At 44.3% G+C, this 19,114-nt stretch overlaps 2 protein-coding genes across 2 annotated transcripts in view; one reads left to right on the top strand and one right to left on the bottom strand.

Annotated features, from left to right (window-relative positions):
* Nucleotides 1-14,921, top strand: part of PAXX (PAXX non-homologous end joining factor) — a 33,305-nt gene extending 18,384 nt beyond the window's left edge. The window contains exons 6-7 of the mRNA XM_073599945.1: nucleotides 435-528; nucleotides 11,128-14,921. Of these exons, the coding sequence (XP_073456046.1) occupies nucleotides 435-528; nucleotides 11,128-11,167 (134 nt within the window). The 3' untranslated portion in view covers nucleotides 11,168-14,921. The remainder of the gene's footprint in view (nucleotides 1-434; nucleotides 529-11,127) is intronic.
* The window catches only part of CLIC3 (chloride intracellular channel 3), a 53,148-nt gene continuing 48,087 nt past the window's right edge, over nucleotides 14,054-19,114 (bottom strand). Inside the window, exon 6 of the mRNA XM_073599944.1 lies at nucleotides 14,054-15,321. Coding sequence (XP_073456045.1) covers nucleotides 15,157-15,321 — 165 coding nt within the window. The 3' untranslated portion in view covers nucleotides 14,054-15,156. The remainder of the gene's footprint in view (nucleotides 15,322-19,114) is intronic.

Raw genomic sequence — 19,114 nt, 5'->3', positions numbered from 1 at the left:
TATGTCTGTGCCTAGACTGACACCCATTCATCAAGACATTTGACTGTCCTCTCCAGAGCCTACCAACTGCTTGCATCAGCGCTGGGGAGGAGTGCTGTGATGTTCTCCGGAAGCTACACACAGCACCCTCCCACCAGCCATTATCTGACTGCATTGCATAGAGAAGCGCAGAGACCCAGAAATGACATCACTGGGGCCAAAATAAAGTAAAATAAATAGAAACATTTTTGGAAATTTCATTAGCCAATTGATAAGGAGCGTAGGGAGGAACCAAGGAAGCAAAATATATTCAGATGAAACTTCTCCGACAAAGAATAAGTGAGTGAGAAGTGGTATAAAAGAGAATTAATTCTCTTTTAGCTGATCTCTGTAAAAGACTACGGGTTATGTTGGTGTTATATAAAAAATAAAATGTCATTTAAAAATTCTGTTAGATGTCGATTATCGAAAGAAGGGATTTGCAGGATCCGTGACACAAGTGAAAAAAAGAATCCCAGGGGAGTCGCTCATTAATCCCGGCTGTAAGAGGTACAGTTATCCTTTTTTATAATCAAGTTTTAAACAAAACTTCCTAACTGTCATTTCATGTGTTCCACTCTTTGATACTCTGTATAAAACTACTGGAGGGAAGAACAGGCCTCATTACCCATAATCCTACACTCTTTATATAAAGCGGCTGTATGAAAAAAGCAGATCTTTTCCCGTAACCCATAAAAAAATAATGTTCTTTAGCAAGGAACATACATTCCGCATTAATAATGATGCCACCAACATTAGTGTGTGCTGTAAATTGCCTCCAGCATTGCTCTTGTTTCTTCTTGCTGGAGGCTGCCAATTTGCTGAAGCAGAGAACCCCTGAGCAGCAGTAAATCATAAAGCGGAACTAAACCTGTCGATTTAAAGCGGTTGTATCCTCCGCTTTGTGATTTGTTACCTACAGGTAAGCCTATAGTAAGGCTTACCTGTAGGTAAAATCAATATTTCCTAAACCTGCAGGAGATATTTGCCCTGCATGCAGACGCTGACGTTAGCGGCGCATGCGTTCTGAAGATCCAGCGGATTGTGCCGGAAATTCAGAGCTCCTTGCCGGAACGGAGGACTCCCGCACATGTGCTTCGTTCTAGGGTATTTCACAATGAGCTAGTATGCCTTTGCCTTACAGTTTTTTTTTTTTTTTTTTTTTCCTCAGGGCATACAACCTCTTTAACAGTTTCAAAAAAGTTACATTCCTGGAATGCCAGGATTGCTAACTGTCACATTTGTTTGTGTCCTCAACTAAACTGTCAAATCATCCAATGGCTGGCGTCATAACTGTGCAACACCATGGCAGTTGCAGATCAAACAGAAGCAGCTTCCTTGGATGTAAAGGATGGGAGGGTTTAATTCCACTTTCTCCAAGCGTCTTCCAGGACAGCCCATGAGACCTTGGGCTCCTCCTACCAGGACAGGAAACACGTCACCCCCACCAGATAAAAGGGCGGTCCTCCAGGCCCATGTCAGTTATTTGTGTTTCCTCTGGACAGGGGGTAACATGTTCCTGGAACCTGCTCCCTTATGAGCAGGGGCTCTGTATGGCTATTTTTTGGGGCATATCACTTACCTCTTCCTCTGCCAGAAGCAGCACACCGCTGGGGAAGTTGGCTGTGCTGCTGTTCCCTGTCCTCGGTGCCTGGAGAGGGCCAGGACCGGTGTGAGGTCGTGCCCCTAGCGCAGTGCATTGCACTATAGCTCAGCTGAGCATCGGTTGTCCTTCCCTGCCGACAGCGTGGCTGATCTGGGCAGGGAATGGAGGAAGCCGCAGCGTTCAAGGGGGTGGAGCTATTGCGCTCCTAGCTGGCCCACAGGAAGTGCCTGGAGAGGGTTACTTCCGGGGCATATGACGTCATCATCGGGCGCCGGAGACGCGGTTCCAGTCTCCATAAAAGGTGCGAACAGAGAACGCTGGCTGCTGGTGTTTCTTGGTGTAAAGCAGCCAGGCTGTGGATGACCAAGAGGGGCAGAATGGATCCTCCTGCAGTACCTACACAGGCAGCGGATGCGTTTCCCAACACCAGCACCTCACAGGTAAGCCTGGGGTGTTCTGTCACCACCTTGCTATCCCTGTGAGTGTTCTCTCCCCATCCCCCCTCTGTAGTAGTGGGTGTAAGGGGACACATTTCCTCCCTCCTGCACGTGGTGTTACGGAGCGATTGGGTGGCTTTAATTACATTTTGGGTCATTTATTTTGTCTTGCAGACCAAGACTCAGGACAAGGCCCAAGCGCAGCCACTTAAAAGGAAATGTGCGGTTTGCACAAACAAATTGAGCTCCTCGTGGAGCAAAGCAGTTTGTCGCACCTGTATAGAAGGCCTAGTAAAAGATGACCCGGTTGCCTCTTGCCAGAAGATGCTTACTTCTGTTAGGGATGAGCTTGCGTCCACCTTCAGTTCTTTTAGAACACTTATTGACAAGCTCCAGACTCCAGCAGAGAGTCCGTCTTCACTAAAGGCGTCAGTAAGCACTCCGCAGCAGGCAGAGAGTGAAGACTCTGAGGCTGAGGTCAGATCTACCCGTTCTTCTCTGGAAGAATCAGGGTCAGATACAGAGCCCAGGGATAGAGAATCCACTCGAGACTCAAGATTTAAGTTATCTGTTGAGGATGTAGATGACTTTTTAAAGGCTATCTATACTACCCTTGAATTAAAAGAGGAGGAGGTTCAGTTATCCAAACATGATCTTATGTATAAAGGATTACATAAGAGAAAATCAAGAGTGTTTCCAGTTCATAGTTCTTTGGTTGATACTATTAAACTGGAATGGGATAATCCTGAGAGAAAACCATTCTTCTCTAGTAATGGTGTGAAATAGGGGGCGCTAGAGACCTAACAAACATATGCTTCTGCCATTAAGTACACTCACTAACCAAATCAGTCTCAGTGGACTGGGTGGTGCTGATTGTGCTGAACTAGTGATACCACAAACACATGATTTATGCTACAAAAATAATATAAAATACAATGAAAAAATAATAATTAAAGAATCCAGTGAAAAGAATTTTTTGAACAAAATTAGTGCAAGTGAAATGAATAAATCGTGATGTCTAATAGTCCCAATCCATTGAAGAGATCAGAGCAAAGCAGTTGAAACCAACATCACAGCAGACACATGGATCCTCACAAATGCAACAATTTAATGACGTTCACAAACGAAACGTACGTCGGAGCGGTACGTGGTCACATGTCCAGATTCGTCCCACCTACTTCCGGATTAGCTGGTTAGCTAGACGCACGGAGTGGAACGCACGCCGCATGTGCGATGTGATGCGAAGGGTTCCTGACTCTACTCACCCTGACATGCGAGCAGTCCCAGTGCCGGGTAGGCACCGTCCAATGTAAGAGGCCATTTGGCTATTTTATTGTTCTCTAATTTTATATATTAAACGGTTTTACGCTATGAGGATTCCTTTTTGTTTCTCATATTTCCTATCCTGAATGAATGGGACGGGAGGGTTCAATGCCTAAAGTACCATCCAGCCTTCCAGCCTTCATGTGAACAGGCACAATCCTGTACAAGCACTAATGACTTTCTTTTTAGTTAAAGAAGTCATTGGTATCTGGTAAGCAGATATCTATTACCTTCAGGTGTTTTTTCCTCTTGGGTGACGGAACCTTTATATCAACGCTTAAATTGTTGCATTTGTGAGGATCCATGTGTCTGCTGTGATGTTGGTTTCAACTGCTTTGCTCTGATCTCTTCAATGGATTGGGACTATTAGACATCACGATTTATTCATTTCACTTGCACTAATTTTGTTCAAAAAATTCTTTTCACTGGATTCTTTAATTATTATTTTTTCATTGTATTTTATATTATTTTTGTAGCATAAATCATGTGTTTGTGGTATCACTAGTTCAGCACAATCAGCACCACCCAGTCCACTGAGACTGATTTGGTTAGTGAGTGTACTTAATGGCAAAAGCATATGTTTGTTAGGTCTCTAGCGCCCCCTATTTCACACCATTACTTATTTGATTGTTCCATTCAAATTAAGGGGAGCAGCTTGTATTTGTGGCTTTTTGAGTGTGTGGTTTTCCACTCACCAATTCACTCATTATATACTTTGTAATTTTTTTTATTTTTTTATTTTTTACCAAAGGCGCGAAAGTATTGTCTATTTATTAATTCTTCTCTAGTAACCTAAAAAGAAGGTTTCCTTTTGATGAGGACACTGCGCAGCCGTGGAATAAGAATCCTAAGTTAGACGCACCTCTTTCAAAGGTTTAAAAAAACTCGGACCTAGCGTTCGATGATATGGGCACGCTTAAGGATCCGATGGACAAGAGGGGGGATATCCTTCTCCACAGAGCCTGGGACTCAGAGGTTGGAAACCTGATACCAGCTCTGGCTTCCACTTGTGTGGCCAGAAATCCTGGAGGTTTGGTTAACTCAGATTCAGTCACATCTGTCAGCAGGTACCTCCAGAGAGCAAATTTTAAAGTCTTTTCCTCTCCTATTTCAGGCAGTGGGTTTTTTAGCGGATTCTTCCGCTGAGTCGGTAAGAATGTCGGCCAGGACTTCGGCTCTAGTGAACTCGGCCAGGAGAAGCCTTTGGCTTAAGACCTGGTCAGGGGACTCAGCCTCCAAGTTGCGCCTTTGTGGCCTTCCCTTAACTGGCGATCATTTATTTGGCCCAGGTCTACAGGAGGCACTGGAACGCACGGCTGATAAGAAAAAGGCGTTTCCAGAGAAAAAGAGTTCTGACAGCCAGAAAATGTTTTCGTGGCCAAGGCAGGCAACAGAGTCCTAGAGAAAAGGACAGCAGGCCGAAAAAACACTGGACTGGGCACAAAGGCAGAGGCAAAGGGGGAGTGCTGTTTAACCCTCCTCAACAGCCCACCAAGCCACAGTAACTTGTGTCCCCCGGTGGGAGGAAGATTGAGGGCCCTTATCCCACAGTGGGCAGCAGTCACTCCGAGCAGGCTGGAGTTTGTTCACCAACCACCAGAACGTTTGTTGGTCACATTTCCTCCATAATCTGGGTCTCCAGATCAGAGACTTATTAGATCAAAAAGTCCTGATTCCTGTTCCACAGTCATAGCAGGGCAAGGGATTCTGTCCCCATGTATTTGTGGTCAGAAAGCCGGCAGGAAAGTTTCGAATTATCCTGAATCTCCGGACTTTAAACAAGACCATGAAATACAAACGTTTCCGGATGGAGATGGTTTTTACTATCAAAAACCTACTATACCCAAACTGCTTTATGGCCACGTTGAACTTAAGGGATGCCTATCTTCACATCCCTATCCATCCAGCCTTCCAAAAGTTTTTGAGATTAGCAGTGAAGACGAGTATGGGGACCCGACATTTTCAATTTCAAGCCCTCCCTTTCGGTCTTTCCTCAGCCCCACGCATCTTTACGAAAGTGTTGGGGGAAGTGCTGGCGCCACTGAGATTAAAGGCGATAATGTTATCTCTTACTTGGACGACCTCCTGATAGTAGCAAAGACATACCAGAGGCTGTTGGAGGATCTCCAGGCTGTACAGGACTTTTTACAGTCCCTAGGCTGGCTGATAAATAAAGAAAAATCATCCTTGATCCCGGCCCAGAGAGTATCTTATCTGGGTTACGATTTTTGCTTGGTGAACCAAAGAGTTTTTCTTCCTCAGGAGAAGATTACCAAAGTGTTCCAGACTATGTCAGCATTGCAGACCAACCAGTCGGTCTCTCTGAGACAGGTGTCGAGGGCAGTGGGTCTTATGACCTCATGTTATCCCGCAGTACCATGGGCAAGACTCTGTCAGCGTCCATTACAAATGTTTCTTTTAAGAAACTGAGACGGGGACGTAAGGTCCCTGGAGTCAAGGATCTGGCTTCCTGACAGGGTAAAAAGAAGCCTGTGTGGTGGAAAGCTGGTCAGCACCTAGCAGGAGGTCTCCCATTGTCCTTTCCCATCTCCCGAAGGATTACCACGGATGCGAGTTCCTGGGGATGGGGGTCCCACCTCAGCAATGCAGTAGCACAGGGAGAGTGGTCCTCAGAGGAGGCAAGGGCCTCATCCAATGAAAGAGAGCTGCTTGCAGTCCAGAGAACCCTGCAGTCTTTTCAGATGGAGATCATGGGTCACAACCTCCAAATTCCATCGGACAATATTGCGACAGTCGTGTATATCAATAAGCAGGGAGGCACGAGAAGCTGGAGGCTTCAGTCCATTGCCCAGGAGATCCTTTCATGGGCAGAGGGGAATGTAGCTTCTATTTCTGCTGTACACCTGAAGGGGACAAACAATTTCCTGGCAGATTATCTCAGCCGTCACAGGATAGACCGAGACAACTGGTCCCTTCATCCCGAAGTCTTTGCAGACCTCACCAAGAGATGGGGTTATCCTGTAGCGGATTTGTTCGCAAACCGAAACAACCACAAGACGGAGATATTCTTTTCCATGAACCCGGCAGACCAAGCCTTGGGGATCGATGCTCTGGCAAACCCTTGGCCTCCAGGCCTATGTTATGCCTTCCCGCCAATCAGACTGATTCCAGAAGTCCTCCGGAAGTTTCTGCTAGAAGAGACGGATCTGATTCTAATTGCCCCATTTTGGCCCAAGAGGCCATGGTTTTCCCTGCTACAGTCTCTGGTTTCAGAGCCTCCGCGGAGTCTTCAGAAAAGGGAAGACTTATTATTGCAGGGTCCAGTATCACACCCTCAGGTGGTTTCCTTAAACTTGACGGCCTGGTATCTGAAGAAAAGATACTGAGCGCCCAAGGGTTCTCTGACAAGGTAGTCAAGACTCTCGTTAATTGCAGGAAGCCGGTTACTAGAGCCATATATTGCAAAGTTTGGAAAAGGTTTAACTCATGGTTATCCGAAAATGAAAGATTAACTCATGATATTCCGTCTATTTTGGAATTTTTCCAAGAGGGTGTCGACAAAGGTCTTTCTGTTAGTACCTTAAAGGTACAGGCGGCAGCTATTAGTGTGTTCTTCCAGTTTTCTCTACTGGAAAATCCCACTATAGCCAGATTTCTCAAATCTATCTCTAGGGCCAGACCAGTAGTGGTGAGAAGTTGTCCAACTTGGGATCTGTCCCTAGTACTTCAAACTCTGGCAGAATTTCCGTTTGAGCCTCCGGGAAGTATTTCAGTTAAGTTTCTTATATTAAAGACTGTCTTCCTTATAGCTGTTACCTCAGCTCGTAGGGTAAGTGAGTTGCAGGCCCTATCAGTAAGGGAGCCCTTCCTCACAATTTTTGAGGATCGAGTTGTTTTGCGAACCGATCCAGGTTTTTTGCCCAAGGTGGCAAGTACATTCCACCGATCTCAGGACATTGTACTGCCAACCTTTTGTAGTTCGCCACAGGGCGACCTAGAAAGAAAATTTAGTTTTCTAGATGTAAGAAGGATTCTCTTAGTCTATCTTGAGGTCACCAAGACCTTTAGGAAAACTGATGCCTTATTTGTCCTCTTTTCTGGAGTTCACAAGGGGAATAGTGCATCTAAAGCCACATTGGCTAGATGGATAAAGCAAGCCATCTCTGAAGCTTACAAAATTAGGGAGGTTCCTACACCTTTTGTTACTGCGCACTCAACTAGAGCCTTGTCTACGTCTTGGGCTGAGAGGGCTGGTGCCTCACCGGAACAAATTTGCAGGGCTGCCACTTGGTCCAGTTACTCGACCTTCATTAAACATTATCGCCTGGATCTCCTATCAGCTCAGGAGCAGGCGTTTGGTCGTAAGGTCCTTCGGGCAGTTGTCCCTCCCTAGACTGGTAAGTTCTGGCTCATCGTCTCATGGGCTGTCCTGGAAGACGCTTGGAGAAAAGCTGAGTTAGACTTACCGGTAACTCCTTTTCTGAGAGTCTTCCAGGACAGCCGGATTCCCACCCGGTATTGTCTGAAGTTATGTGTATTATGCATATGTTTTGCAGGGTCCTACGGTTCTTGAGAAGACTGACATGGGCCTGGAGGACCGCCCTTTTATCTGGTGGGGGTGACGTGTTTCCTGTCCTGGTAGGAGGAGCCCAAGGTCTCATGGGCTGTCCTGGAAGACTCTCAGAAAAGGAGTTACCGGTAAGTCTAACTCAGCTTTTAAGGCTGTCAGCAGATCGTCCTCTACAAATTCAGCAGTACCTAATAATGGAGAGCAACTGAGCATGTGCAGTGCAGGGTGAGACAGTGTATTACTGGATTTTAAACCATACGGACACTTATTTTACATGATTTACACAGCTTTACCTGCAAAAGGGGTCAGCCTGAAGTCATGTAGCAAGACGTAACTTTCTAGTTAAAATTTTAATCCAAAGAGGAAACTAAAACCCTACTTTCTTTTTTAGGCAAAGAAGCTGCAATTTTGACCTCTGTTTGATCTGTTACTGCACATGTGATCAGTTATGACACCAGCTATTTGATGGTTTGACAGTTTGGTTGAGAGCACAATCAAATGTGACACTTAGCAATGGTTGTTGAAACCATTAAATTGATGGGTTTAGTTCTGCTTTATAGTGCCCACACCAGTTTCAATCTGATTTTTCTAATAGAATTTTTGATACCTGTATTAAATCTAAGAAACCAAAGCTCTAGTCTGTTCAGTGCTTTTTTTATGGGTTGTATTGAAATAGAAGCAACTCAGCAAATTGGTAAATTTCTGATAATTTTCTAAGGGACCTTATGATTAGGTATTGCGCATGGATTTCATCACTCAAATATGCATGGGATTTTAAAGATGAATTCCAGGTATAGATTTTATAGCCTAGTTACACTGGTCTAGCTTGGAACAAAGTAAGTATGTATATGCTATACCTGTGGGATCCCATTGGAAGCTGGAAATCACTGTAGAAGGTGCTACTACTACAGAGATCTCTACTACATTCCGGGTCCCTTGCCAAACGGCTGCCGTACAGCTGTCAGAAACCATTAAATACGGCCAAGACAGAAGTACAGTTAAATCACACTTGTTTAATAATAAGGTAAAAAGAACAAACCTAGTCAAAACATAACCAAAGTTTAGTAACCGGAACGGATAGTCAGCCAAGCCAGAAATCCGGGATCAAAGTAGTAGAACAGCAAGCAGGATCTGGAGCCAGAAGGGATGTCAGCAAAGCAAGTCTTAAACAGGCTCACAGGATGTGATGTTGATCAAGGCGAAGGCAGAGCTCCTCTGGACTGGACAGCTTAAGTAGGCAGGACTGATGAGCAGGATATCATCAACAGGTGAGTATCTGTGGAGAGATAGGAGCTGGCAATTAGCCGACAGCTGCGCGGCCAGCTCAGAGAAGGAAGGGCTGAGCCCAGCTCTGCCAACAGCATAGTGAACACAGGGGGTCACTCATTTGTACAGGTGCTACTTACAGAATGCAAGACATTCTCTGATTGGATGAGGTAGAGGGGTGGACAGTGATGTCACGATCTCTGCCTAGTCCAACCAGAGAATGGCTTGCATTCATTGAGAAAAATGTAATTCCTTCTGTGAACAGGACCCATGACAAGTGAGCGACATCATGTTCACTCGACATGGTACTTGAAAGACAGTAGTGATCACTTTAGTAGTGGAGACAACTACAGTGATTTCTAGCTTCTATAGCAGGGATATGCAATTAGCGGACCTCTAACTGTTGCAAAACTACAAGTCCCAACATGCCTCTGCCTCTGGGTGTCATGCTTGTGGCTGTCAGAGTCTTGCTATGCCTCATGGGACTTGTAGTTCTGCAACAGCTGGAGGTCCACTAATTGCATATCCCTGTTCTATAGAGATCCCACGGGCATATGCATACTTACACTGGTCCAGGCTGGATCAGGACAACTATGCAATATAAACCATACCTGGAATTCAGCTTTAGTCCTGGACAGTGGCGGCTGGTGCTAAACTTTTTTGGGGTTCGTACTCACCCCTCAATGGTCGCGGTGCCGCGGCTTCATTGGCTTCTCCTCCCAGCCAACCCGATCCGCCTCCTGTTCTGATTGGCTGGGAGGAGAAGCCGGAAGACAATAGCGAATATTGATTCACTAGTGTCACAAGTGGGTGGCCCAACCTTTTTCAAGCCAATTAGAGCCTCCGGCTCTAATCATATGGCTTGGGGAAAAAAAAAAAAAAAAACTCATAGAAACCTATGAGTCCAGCACTCCGCATGCATCTCTGCATGCAAACTAGGAGGGCACTCCTGCTCCTTAAAATTCAAAAAGACCGGCACAGACAGATTTAGTATATGTATCTTGCTTACAATCTAAAAGCGGTGCAGCGTGCTCCAAATTCCTGTACCTGTCTATAACCTGTACTTGAATTTGGCGCACACTGCGCCACTTTTAGAACAAGACACTTTCACAAAGTCTACCTGTGCCAGGGTCTCTCTCTGTACGCCAGAAGAGAGTCGGTCCTTACTAGCTCCACTTTTGTAAGATACAAATTGTCGATGTTTTTTTATGATTTGGTGCATGCCTTGCGCCACAATGTAAAAATGGCGCATTTTAGAGCTACCTGAATTTGTTGCAATACGTCAACAAGATGGATTAACACCTGAAAAGTCATGCAGCAGTTTTCTTAAATTCCCCCCACTGTGTTTTCATTTCCTGTCCTACATTTCTTGTTAAAGTGGTAGTAAAGTCCGCTTTTTCAGTTGTACCTACAGGTAAGCTTATAATAAAGCTTACTTATGTTCAGTGAATATCTCCCAAACATGCACCGCTTATGAGATATTCACATCTCTAGCAGCCGGTGACGTCACTGGTGCATGCGCACTGCGCTCTGAGTGGACGGCACTGCTGTCCATTCAGAGCACTGTGCCGCAGCTATGACTCCTGTGCACATGTGCGGGAGTGATGTCATTGCAGCTCGGCCATTCAAACGGTCCGAGTGCGCAAACCTGGATGGAAGACTAGGTGAAGCCCTGCCAGCGGTGTTGGCGTTCCACTTAAAGGATCCATTTCACAGGCAAGTCTTTCAAAATGCATACTACTGCATATAATGCATACTAATTCATTATACAGTAACACGATGCATACTAATACATTATGCCATTAACTTGCAGGGGGCATTTTTTAAAAAACTACTTTACTACCACTTAAAACTTTAAAGTTGTATACCGTCTATCTGTAGTACAGGCTTTAAAAGCCTTATGTACTGAACGGTAATAAAATATATTTTTTTATGTTTCCTTTTAGCAAAAAAATAGCAAAGGGAGTGGATTTTGAAGAATCCTGAGCATTCATGTAAGTGGTCTGTGCTGGATGTGACTGCACTATGATCTGGAGCGACAGCGCCATCTATAGACTGTTTGATGCAAACAATGTGTGGTTCATCGGGCACGTTTTTATTATAAAGACAGGCCTTTTAATACCTACCTCCAAACAACAAGCCAGAGACGGGGATGATTTTCTGCCTTTCCTGAACTACGCGATTAGACACTGCACCAGTTATGTAAATGTATTATCAAAGAGCAAGAGGACCTCTTTACTGCTGCACAGACCTGGCATGGAAACGGCTGTCTCATTAACGTAATTGGCTGTATAACCCATTGCTCCTCAGAATCCACTGCAGGGGAAAACAAGTCTCATAACTACCCTGTAGAAGGATTATACTAGTAAACTTTTATGACTGTCGCTTCTTCTCCCTTTCCTATAATTCCCATTCATGGTGGATGCAGGGCTGCGATTCCACTGCTGAATTAGGGTGCCTTTCAGATGTGGGATTTGGCCAATTACTACACGTCTGTTGGTCCGTCTGCAAATGTATGTATAGGCATATGAATCCAACCTACCTCAGAAGAAATCTGGAGTGATTTATTCCAGCCAATCGTTATTGCATTTAAAAAAAAAAAGGGCGGCGTCACTGTTGGTTGCTTAGAGCATAAAGATGAATGCTCCATCGGGTATGGGTGTGCATGTTTATGCCACATCTTACTAGAACAGGGTTTCTCAACTCCAGTCCTCAAGGTGCCCCAACAGGTCACATTTTCAGGATTTCCCTCAGATGAAATGGCTGTGGTAATTACTAAGGCAGCAAAACTGATCAAATCACCTGTGCAAAATAATGGAAAACCTGAAAACATGACCTGTTGGGGCCCCTTGAGGACTGGAGTCGAGAAACACTGTACTAGAATATAGTCATTTAGTGTTTAGGGCTTCTAATCATCCTCTTTTTACTGTGGGCGGCAATACTTAAAGCAGAACTAAAGACACTAGACTTACCTCCTCTCCAACACAGTCCAAAGTCCACAACATGCTGGCATCCTCTCCATGAATCCTGGTGCCAGTCTTTGCCTATTTTCATTGGCCGGCACAGGAGGACGTAACTCATCTGAACACACAGGGACCACGCCAGGGGTGTAAACTGAGCTGCGCAATGACCGCTCATTTTACATGTCATAGAAGCCTGCGAGCAGGTAGGTGTATTTTATTGCAGAAGAAACATTGCATGTCTCTTCTGCAGTAAACAGTTCTCCTATTATTTTTTTTATATTTCACCTTCAGTTCCATAAAGTGCAAGCAGCTTTTTTTCTGCTTTTGTGATAGAATGGGGGAGGATTAGAACTCCTGCCGGGTTTTTATTAGAGGGATTTACTCTCACTTCCTGCCCATTGACAACAGTTTCACCAGACAGCAAGTTGGGTAAAATCTGCAACAGGGACACAGACAGAACTAAAAAACCTGCCAGGGGTTCTAGCATACCCCTGCTCTACTAAAAAGTGTTTTGATTTCTGGCTATGTTGCTGTGGGAGAGTTCCACCTACCCTTTTAGCAAGACAGTCTCCTGTCTGCAAATGTATGCAGACGGACAGATATATACAACTCAGCGGTAGTCAAAAAAAAAAAATGTCCTCTGCCCTGCACTACTGTACTAGAGTGATCACTACTATCTAATAAGGCACTAAATGAAAGGCTATCTCTCCAATGGAGCCCTGGATAGCAGTAAAAACCTGGGGGGGGGGTCTAACCCTTCCCCGCATTCAAACCATAAAAAACTTTTTTGGCTGCACATACACTTTAACTCTGATTGTTCTTTCTGGCTAAAACCTTGTTTTTATAATCTTTACAAGCCTAATTCAGCAAATTTATAATTTGAAAGGAGTAGCAATCCATGACAGTCAAACCGGATTCCTCGTTTGGTGCAATAGATTTTTACCGCTTACTGCACTTTGCACATCACTGTTGCATTTCATACTTCCTATTATGTGGGAATATCCTTTTAGCAGCAGTATATGTGTGTGTATTTATCAGATATTCATACTTGGCCCCCATTCACACTACTGTAGCGTGATGTCAGACGTTGCGCATATGCACGATTTTCACTCATAGTGCAGCCCATTCATTTTCATGGGCTGCCCTACAAGTGCCAAACCCTCAAAAGAGCTCATGTATCTTTCTGAGCTTTGTGTGGATTTAACCATGCATTCTGTTACATGTGCAAAGGGTTTGGGGTGCCATTAACCATGAATGGCACTGCAAGTGCGACACGCATTTTTGCGCGTTTCATTTTACGCACTAAACTAGTGTAAATGCTGGCTTATGTTTTTAAGGAATAAAACAAATCTGTTACAGCGCAAAACAAGCCCCAAAAAATCCAGAGTGGTGAAGTCCAAGCGGAAAAGTTCACATAGGCTATATAATGTGTAGGCTCAGCTGGCTTCATTAAGACTTAGTGCAGCTCCTTAGCAGATAGAAGGAATATCCGAAGCAAGGCAAAGAAACACAAAGAGGGTGTTTCTAAGTGCAGTATATAAGTTTAATTTATGAATAAAAAGCAAATAAACCACTCACATGTAGTAGAATAAAAATCACATGTCATAAACTCTGTTGCCGTCATCCAGAAACCCAGGCAGTGCAAAGATGATGGGAAGCAGAACATGCAGAAATCCACTGTCTTTGGTGGTTTCTGCTTCCTATCATCTTTGCACTGCCTGTGTTTTTCTGGATGACGGCAACAGAACGTATTACATGTGATTTTTTTATTCTACTACATGTGAGTGACTTATTTGCGTTTTATTAATAAATTGATCTTACATACTGTATTTGAAGCACCCTATTGTGTTTCTTTTTATGTACTCATGATTTTTGTATTAACAATTATGAACGCCCAAGACACATAAACTTGATTTTAAAACAAAACGTTTTTATTTACATATCCAAATGTCAGCAAGCAGAGTTTTAATTAAATTAACAGAATACAGTATAGGTAGATAACAGAAATATGTTAGTAGGGCTGGCCATAGACGACATTTATTGTGGCTGAATCCTGCTGAATTGGTCAAAATTTGAGCTGTAGGTGGTTTGAGACTGAGCCATGTGGAAAATGTTTGGCCAAACGGGGATTGCATCTGATAAGATGCAGTCCCTGTTTGGGCATTCAGCCATGGCTGCCTGTATACATGGGCCATTCCTCCACCCATGCTGTTTAGCATAAATAGGGGAAACCCTTAATTTCTCTTGTTCAGTGGGACTGAACAAGGGAAATCGAGTTGTGTATGGCTAGCCTTTGAATTGGTAAACTACAGTATGTATTTAATACCCATAGGATAGGATTGTGTTGAAACGCTAGCTATGGAGAAGGTGGTCAATTTTTGAGGAAACCTATATTCATGGAAATAGAAGTGCCTCAACGTCTTCCTTATTCAGTACACAGCTCAAGGAGCAAAGTGCGGTAAGCCAAAGGAACCAATCAGGATTCACCTTCCTGGAGTCAGACCAGTACAAGATGGATGCTAACTGGCTCCTTTTGGATGGTCTGCTTTGTTCCACTAAATAGGCCTGTTCATGTATAACTGCCACCTACTGCTTTACGTTAACCTGTGAGTTCAAGCTATAAAAAAATGGTTGACTAGAGTATCAGTCAATGGTAATTCTCAACTTGTGTGCAGCCACTTATCCCCCCCCCGAAGAATAATAGTTTATTTTTTGTAACTTTTTAACCTTGAATGTATATGTATACAGAATCAATAAAGTCTTTTTACTTGAATGAAGACAGGTCTGCTTGTATTATCTCCATGGAAGACGATATTAACATTGCTTGGCTGTACAAGGACAATTCAGTGTTTTATAACATTGTTTGATACTGCATACCGAAAGCTGTAGAGGGCACTCTTGCAACACAACTGTCTTTTGTAGCCAAAGAAGGTAACTGGACGGTGATGGCAGTCCTGCACCGTGCATGCTGGATGCAGCGGTGAAGAGTTCATAGCTTTGTATGGAAGGCCCTCAGCGTGGCAATGGTTTGACCACAGAGCGATAGAACAGTATGATCTCATCTTTGCTTGGACAGGTGTATGTAAAGGTCTTCAGCTGTGCTGCGTTGTTCAGGTAGCGAAATAAACCCCTCAGGTCTTTGGGGATGTCGAAATGGCGAAAGTGTTTGCAAACCGTCTGCCGGAGAGAAAGAAGGGGGTTTTTTATGGTTTCTTAGATCTACATGTCTATGCAATCAGCTTAAAGTAGAACTTTGACCCACCATTAAAAACACTGCTGTAGCAAATAATTATTTAGGTATCTGCACTCACGGTTTTCTCTTTGTTCCCCTTCTCCAAAACTGATATTTCATTGGTGAATGGTGGAGACTTAATATCTAAAGCCAAGACTATTGTTTAGGGTTAGTTAGAGTCCTATATAGTGTACATTGGTCATTGCACCACATCCATTAATGAAAAAGGAGTATAGCTAGAATTTCTTAATTGGACATTTCAGGTGTTACAAGCACAATTTATAAAAAAAAAATATTTGCTACAAATACCTTAAAATAAATGCACAAAACAAGCTTGACCTAAAGTGGACGTCTAGGCTAAACCCTCTAATCCTGAGTTGAGTTGAGTGCCATCTTGATAAATCTTGATAAATCTGCTCCCACCCCCAGTCTAACTCCTATACTAATTACCCTGTAAAAGGAAAATGTCTATACTTGCCTATTCTCAGGGCACGCTGGTCTGGTCATGTGATCTCCCCAGCAGCCGGCTTCAGGGGAAGAAGAGAGAGAGCTACATTGGCTGCAATGCCTGGGTGGTGACATCACCCATAGCTTTACTATGGGACATCCAATGTTTCTTCTCTCCCCTGAAGCTGTTGCTGGGAGCCGATCATGTGGCCAGACTGGAACAGCCTGGGAATAGGTAAGTATAGACATCATTCCTCTACAGCAGGGATCTTCAAACTACGGCCCTCCAGCTGTTGTGGAACTACACATCCCATGAGGCATTGTAAAACTCTGACATTCACGGACATGACAAGGCATGGTGGGAATTGTAGTTGCTGAACAACTGGAGGGACATAGTTTGAAGATCCCTGCTCTACAGGGTAATTAGAATGAGAGTGGGAGCAGACTGAGGATTAGATCAATTCAGTTAAAGCTGAATCGGATGAAGCTCAACCACTCAGCATCTGCCAATCTGCCCAGCAAATGTAATTCATAATACTAACAACATACAAAGCCATTCACAACTCTTCCCCCAGCTACACCACCAATCTTGTCTCCAAATATCATCCAAACTGTCCTCTCCGCTACCTCAATCAGTCAGGCTATCTCCTACTCTCACTGCTTTTAGGCGATCCCTGAAAACTCCTTTCTTCGGGGAAGCCTATCACACCTCCACCTTACTGAACTTTTATCTCTTCCATCAGCTCATCCCCCAGTTATAGCCTTTTGTACCACTTGCCTCTCGCTATTAGACTGTAAGCTCCTATGATCAGGGACCTCTTAACCCTCCTGTATTTTATCCTATTGGAACTGTCTCCCTTTTATATTGTAAAGCGCTGTGCAAACTGTTGGCGTTATATAAATACTGGATAATTATAACCCCCAACCCATCATTTCATTCCACGTCACACACACTAGAATTGCTACTGAAAAAGGTAAAATACTCATTGGTTATGAATTTATATGGTAGCAGCTCATGTTATAAATGACTGCAATATTATTAAATTTAAAGTGTTACTAAACCCACAACAGTAAAATCGGTCTGTAAACGCAGCATAGCATGCTTATTATACTCACTGTGGAACTTCAGGGGTTAATCCTCTGCATTGTGTAAAAAGGCTGTTTTATTCTGTATGCACAGATCCTCCCCCTCCTGCACTGTCTATCTGGGGAAGGCCAGCTAATACAGGCAGTGTAGCCGACCTGCACATGCTCAGTTGTGTCTTTTATGCTGGAGAGAACATTTACTTGTTCTCCGAGCTAGCCAGGTCACATGGTATTGACATCACACATGTGGCCGTGTATACAGGCTGTAGTAAAAATCTCCTCCTTCCTGAACTCTCAGCACTGGAGAAACTCTGAAGTTTATCATGTGACCGTGGTATACAGATCACATAAGTTTTACTTGTATATCTGCTGTCTTTCACTTTCTACACTCTTTAAAATGTGCAGATCATGTTAGAAATCTTTCTTCCTCTTCCAGCAGTGGGAGGGGAGTCTGGGCTTACACTGTGTGTGAGCTGACTGGAGGTAAGGCACACGCCCCCTGCACATAGGCAGAGGAACGAAGGAACATGAAGGGCTGTATTGTTAAAGAGGAGGTCTGCCCTCCGCTGCAATAATTAAAAGCCAGCAGCTACACATACTGCAGCTGCTGGCATTTAAATTGGTTGTAACCACTGGACTTCTACCTATAGGTAAGCCTAGAATAAGGCTTACCTATAGGTAGTGGAAATATCTCCCAAACGTGCACCATTTAGGAGATATTTCACTTGTAGTCCGCCGGAAATTCCAACGGCGCATGCGCGGGAAAGAAACAAAACTAAGTGCCGTTTCTTCCCTAGCCTATGCCGTTAATCGTGGCTCCCGTGTGCATGCGCGGGAGTGATGTCACGCAGCTCCGGCGAATCACAAAGCCGGAGTCCGTGGCCCGGAATTAAGAGGGCCAGAAGATGGATGTTGCCCACACGGGGGACATTGCTGGATTCTTTTGCAGGTAAGTGGCACATAATGGGCTAGTATGCGATGCATACTAGCCCATTATGCTTTTCATTTGCAGGCTGCAGCAGCGAGCAAAAGAGAAAGTAAAACCCATCAGGGTTTACTTCCTCTTTAATAATAGGACACTTACCTGTCCTGGAGTACAGCGATGTTGGCACCGCAGCTGATGTTTTCATCAGCTGTCGGGTGCTGCCACCACCATTGCGGGTAAAGGAACCCAGCAGTGTAGCCTTACAGTTTCATGCCGGGAACCTTACTGCACATGCGCCAGGCTCAGCTCCTCTCTCCTACTGGCCCAGTGGCCAGGGGAAGGAGCCCCAGTGATGATGTCAAATGCCGCGGCCCGGACTCCTGGAATGGATATCAGGATACCGGTGAAAGACAGGTATCCGCTCCCCCCTTCCCCCCGGAAGGTGCCAAATGTGGCACTGGAGGGGGGGAGCAGGCAAATGAGCAGCAGTTCCACTTTTGGGTCGAACTCCGCTTTAACTGCTTCCTGACCGCCTCACGCAGATATACTGCGGCAGAAGGGCGCACATACAGGCAGATTAACGTACCTGTACATTGCCCTTTAAGAGGCGGCTCGCGGGCGCGGTGGCGCAGGCTCGCCGGGAGCTCCGTGACCGCGATCGTCTCACGTTGAGGAAGAACGGGGAGACACTAATGTAAACAAGCATCTCCCCGTTCTGCCTAATGACACTGTAATCGGGAGCAGTGATCAGTGTATTGTCTCACACAGCCCCTCCTCCCCACAGTTAGAATCACTCCCTAGGACACACTTAACCCCTACAGCGCCACCTAGAGGTTAACCCTTACACTGCCAGTGACATTTTTACAGTAAAAAATTGCAATTTTTTAGCATTGATCACTGTATTAATGCCAATGGTCCCAAAAATGTGTCAAAATTGTCCGATGTGTCCACCATAATGTCGCAGTCACGATAAAAATCGCTGATCGGCGCCATACTAATACAAAAAAAAATGATCAATAAAAATGCCACAAAACTATCCCCTATTTTGTAGGCGCAAAAACTTTTGCGCAAACCAATCAATAAATGCTTATTGTGATTTTGTTTACCAAAAATATGTAGAAGAATACGTATCGGCCTAAACTGAGGAAAAAAAAAATTTTTTATATATTTTTTGGGGATATTTATTATAGCAAAAAGTAAAAAATAATGCTTTTTTTTCAAAATTGTCGCTATTTTTGTTTATAGCGCAAGAAATAAAAACCGCAGAGGTGATCAAATAC

Source organism: Aquarana catesbeiana, linkage group LG09, assembly GCF_042186555.1.
Source record: "Aquarana catesbeiana isolate 2022-GZ linkage group LG09, ASM4218655v1, whole genome shotgun sequence".
NCBI lineage: Eukaryota > Metazoa > Chordata > Amphibia > Anura > Ranidae > Aquarana > Aquarana catesbeiana.
Note: the sequence above shows the minus strand (reverse complement) of the source record. Positions and strands in the feature narration are given on the sequence as shown.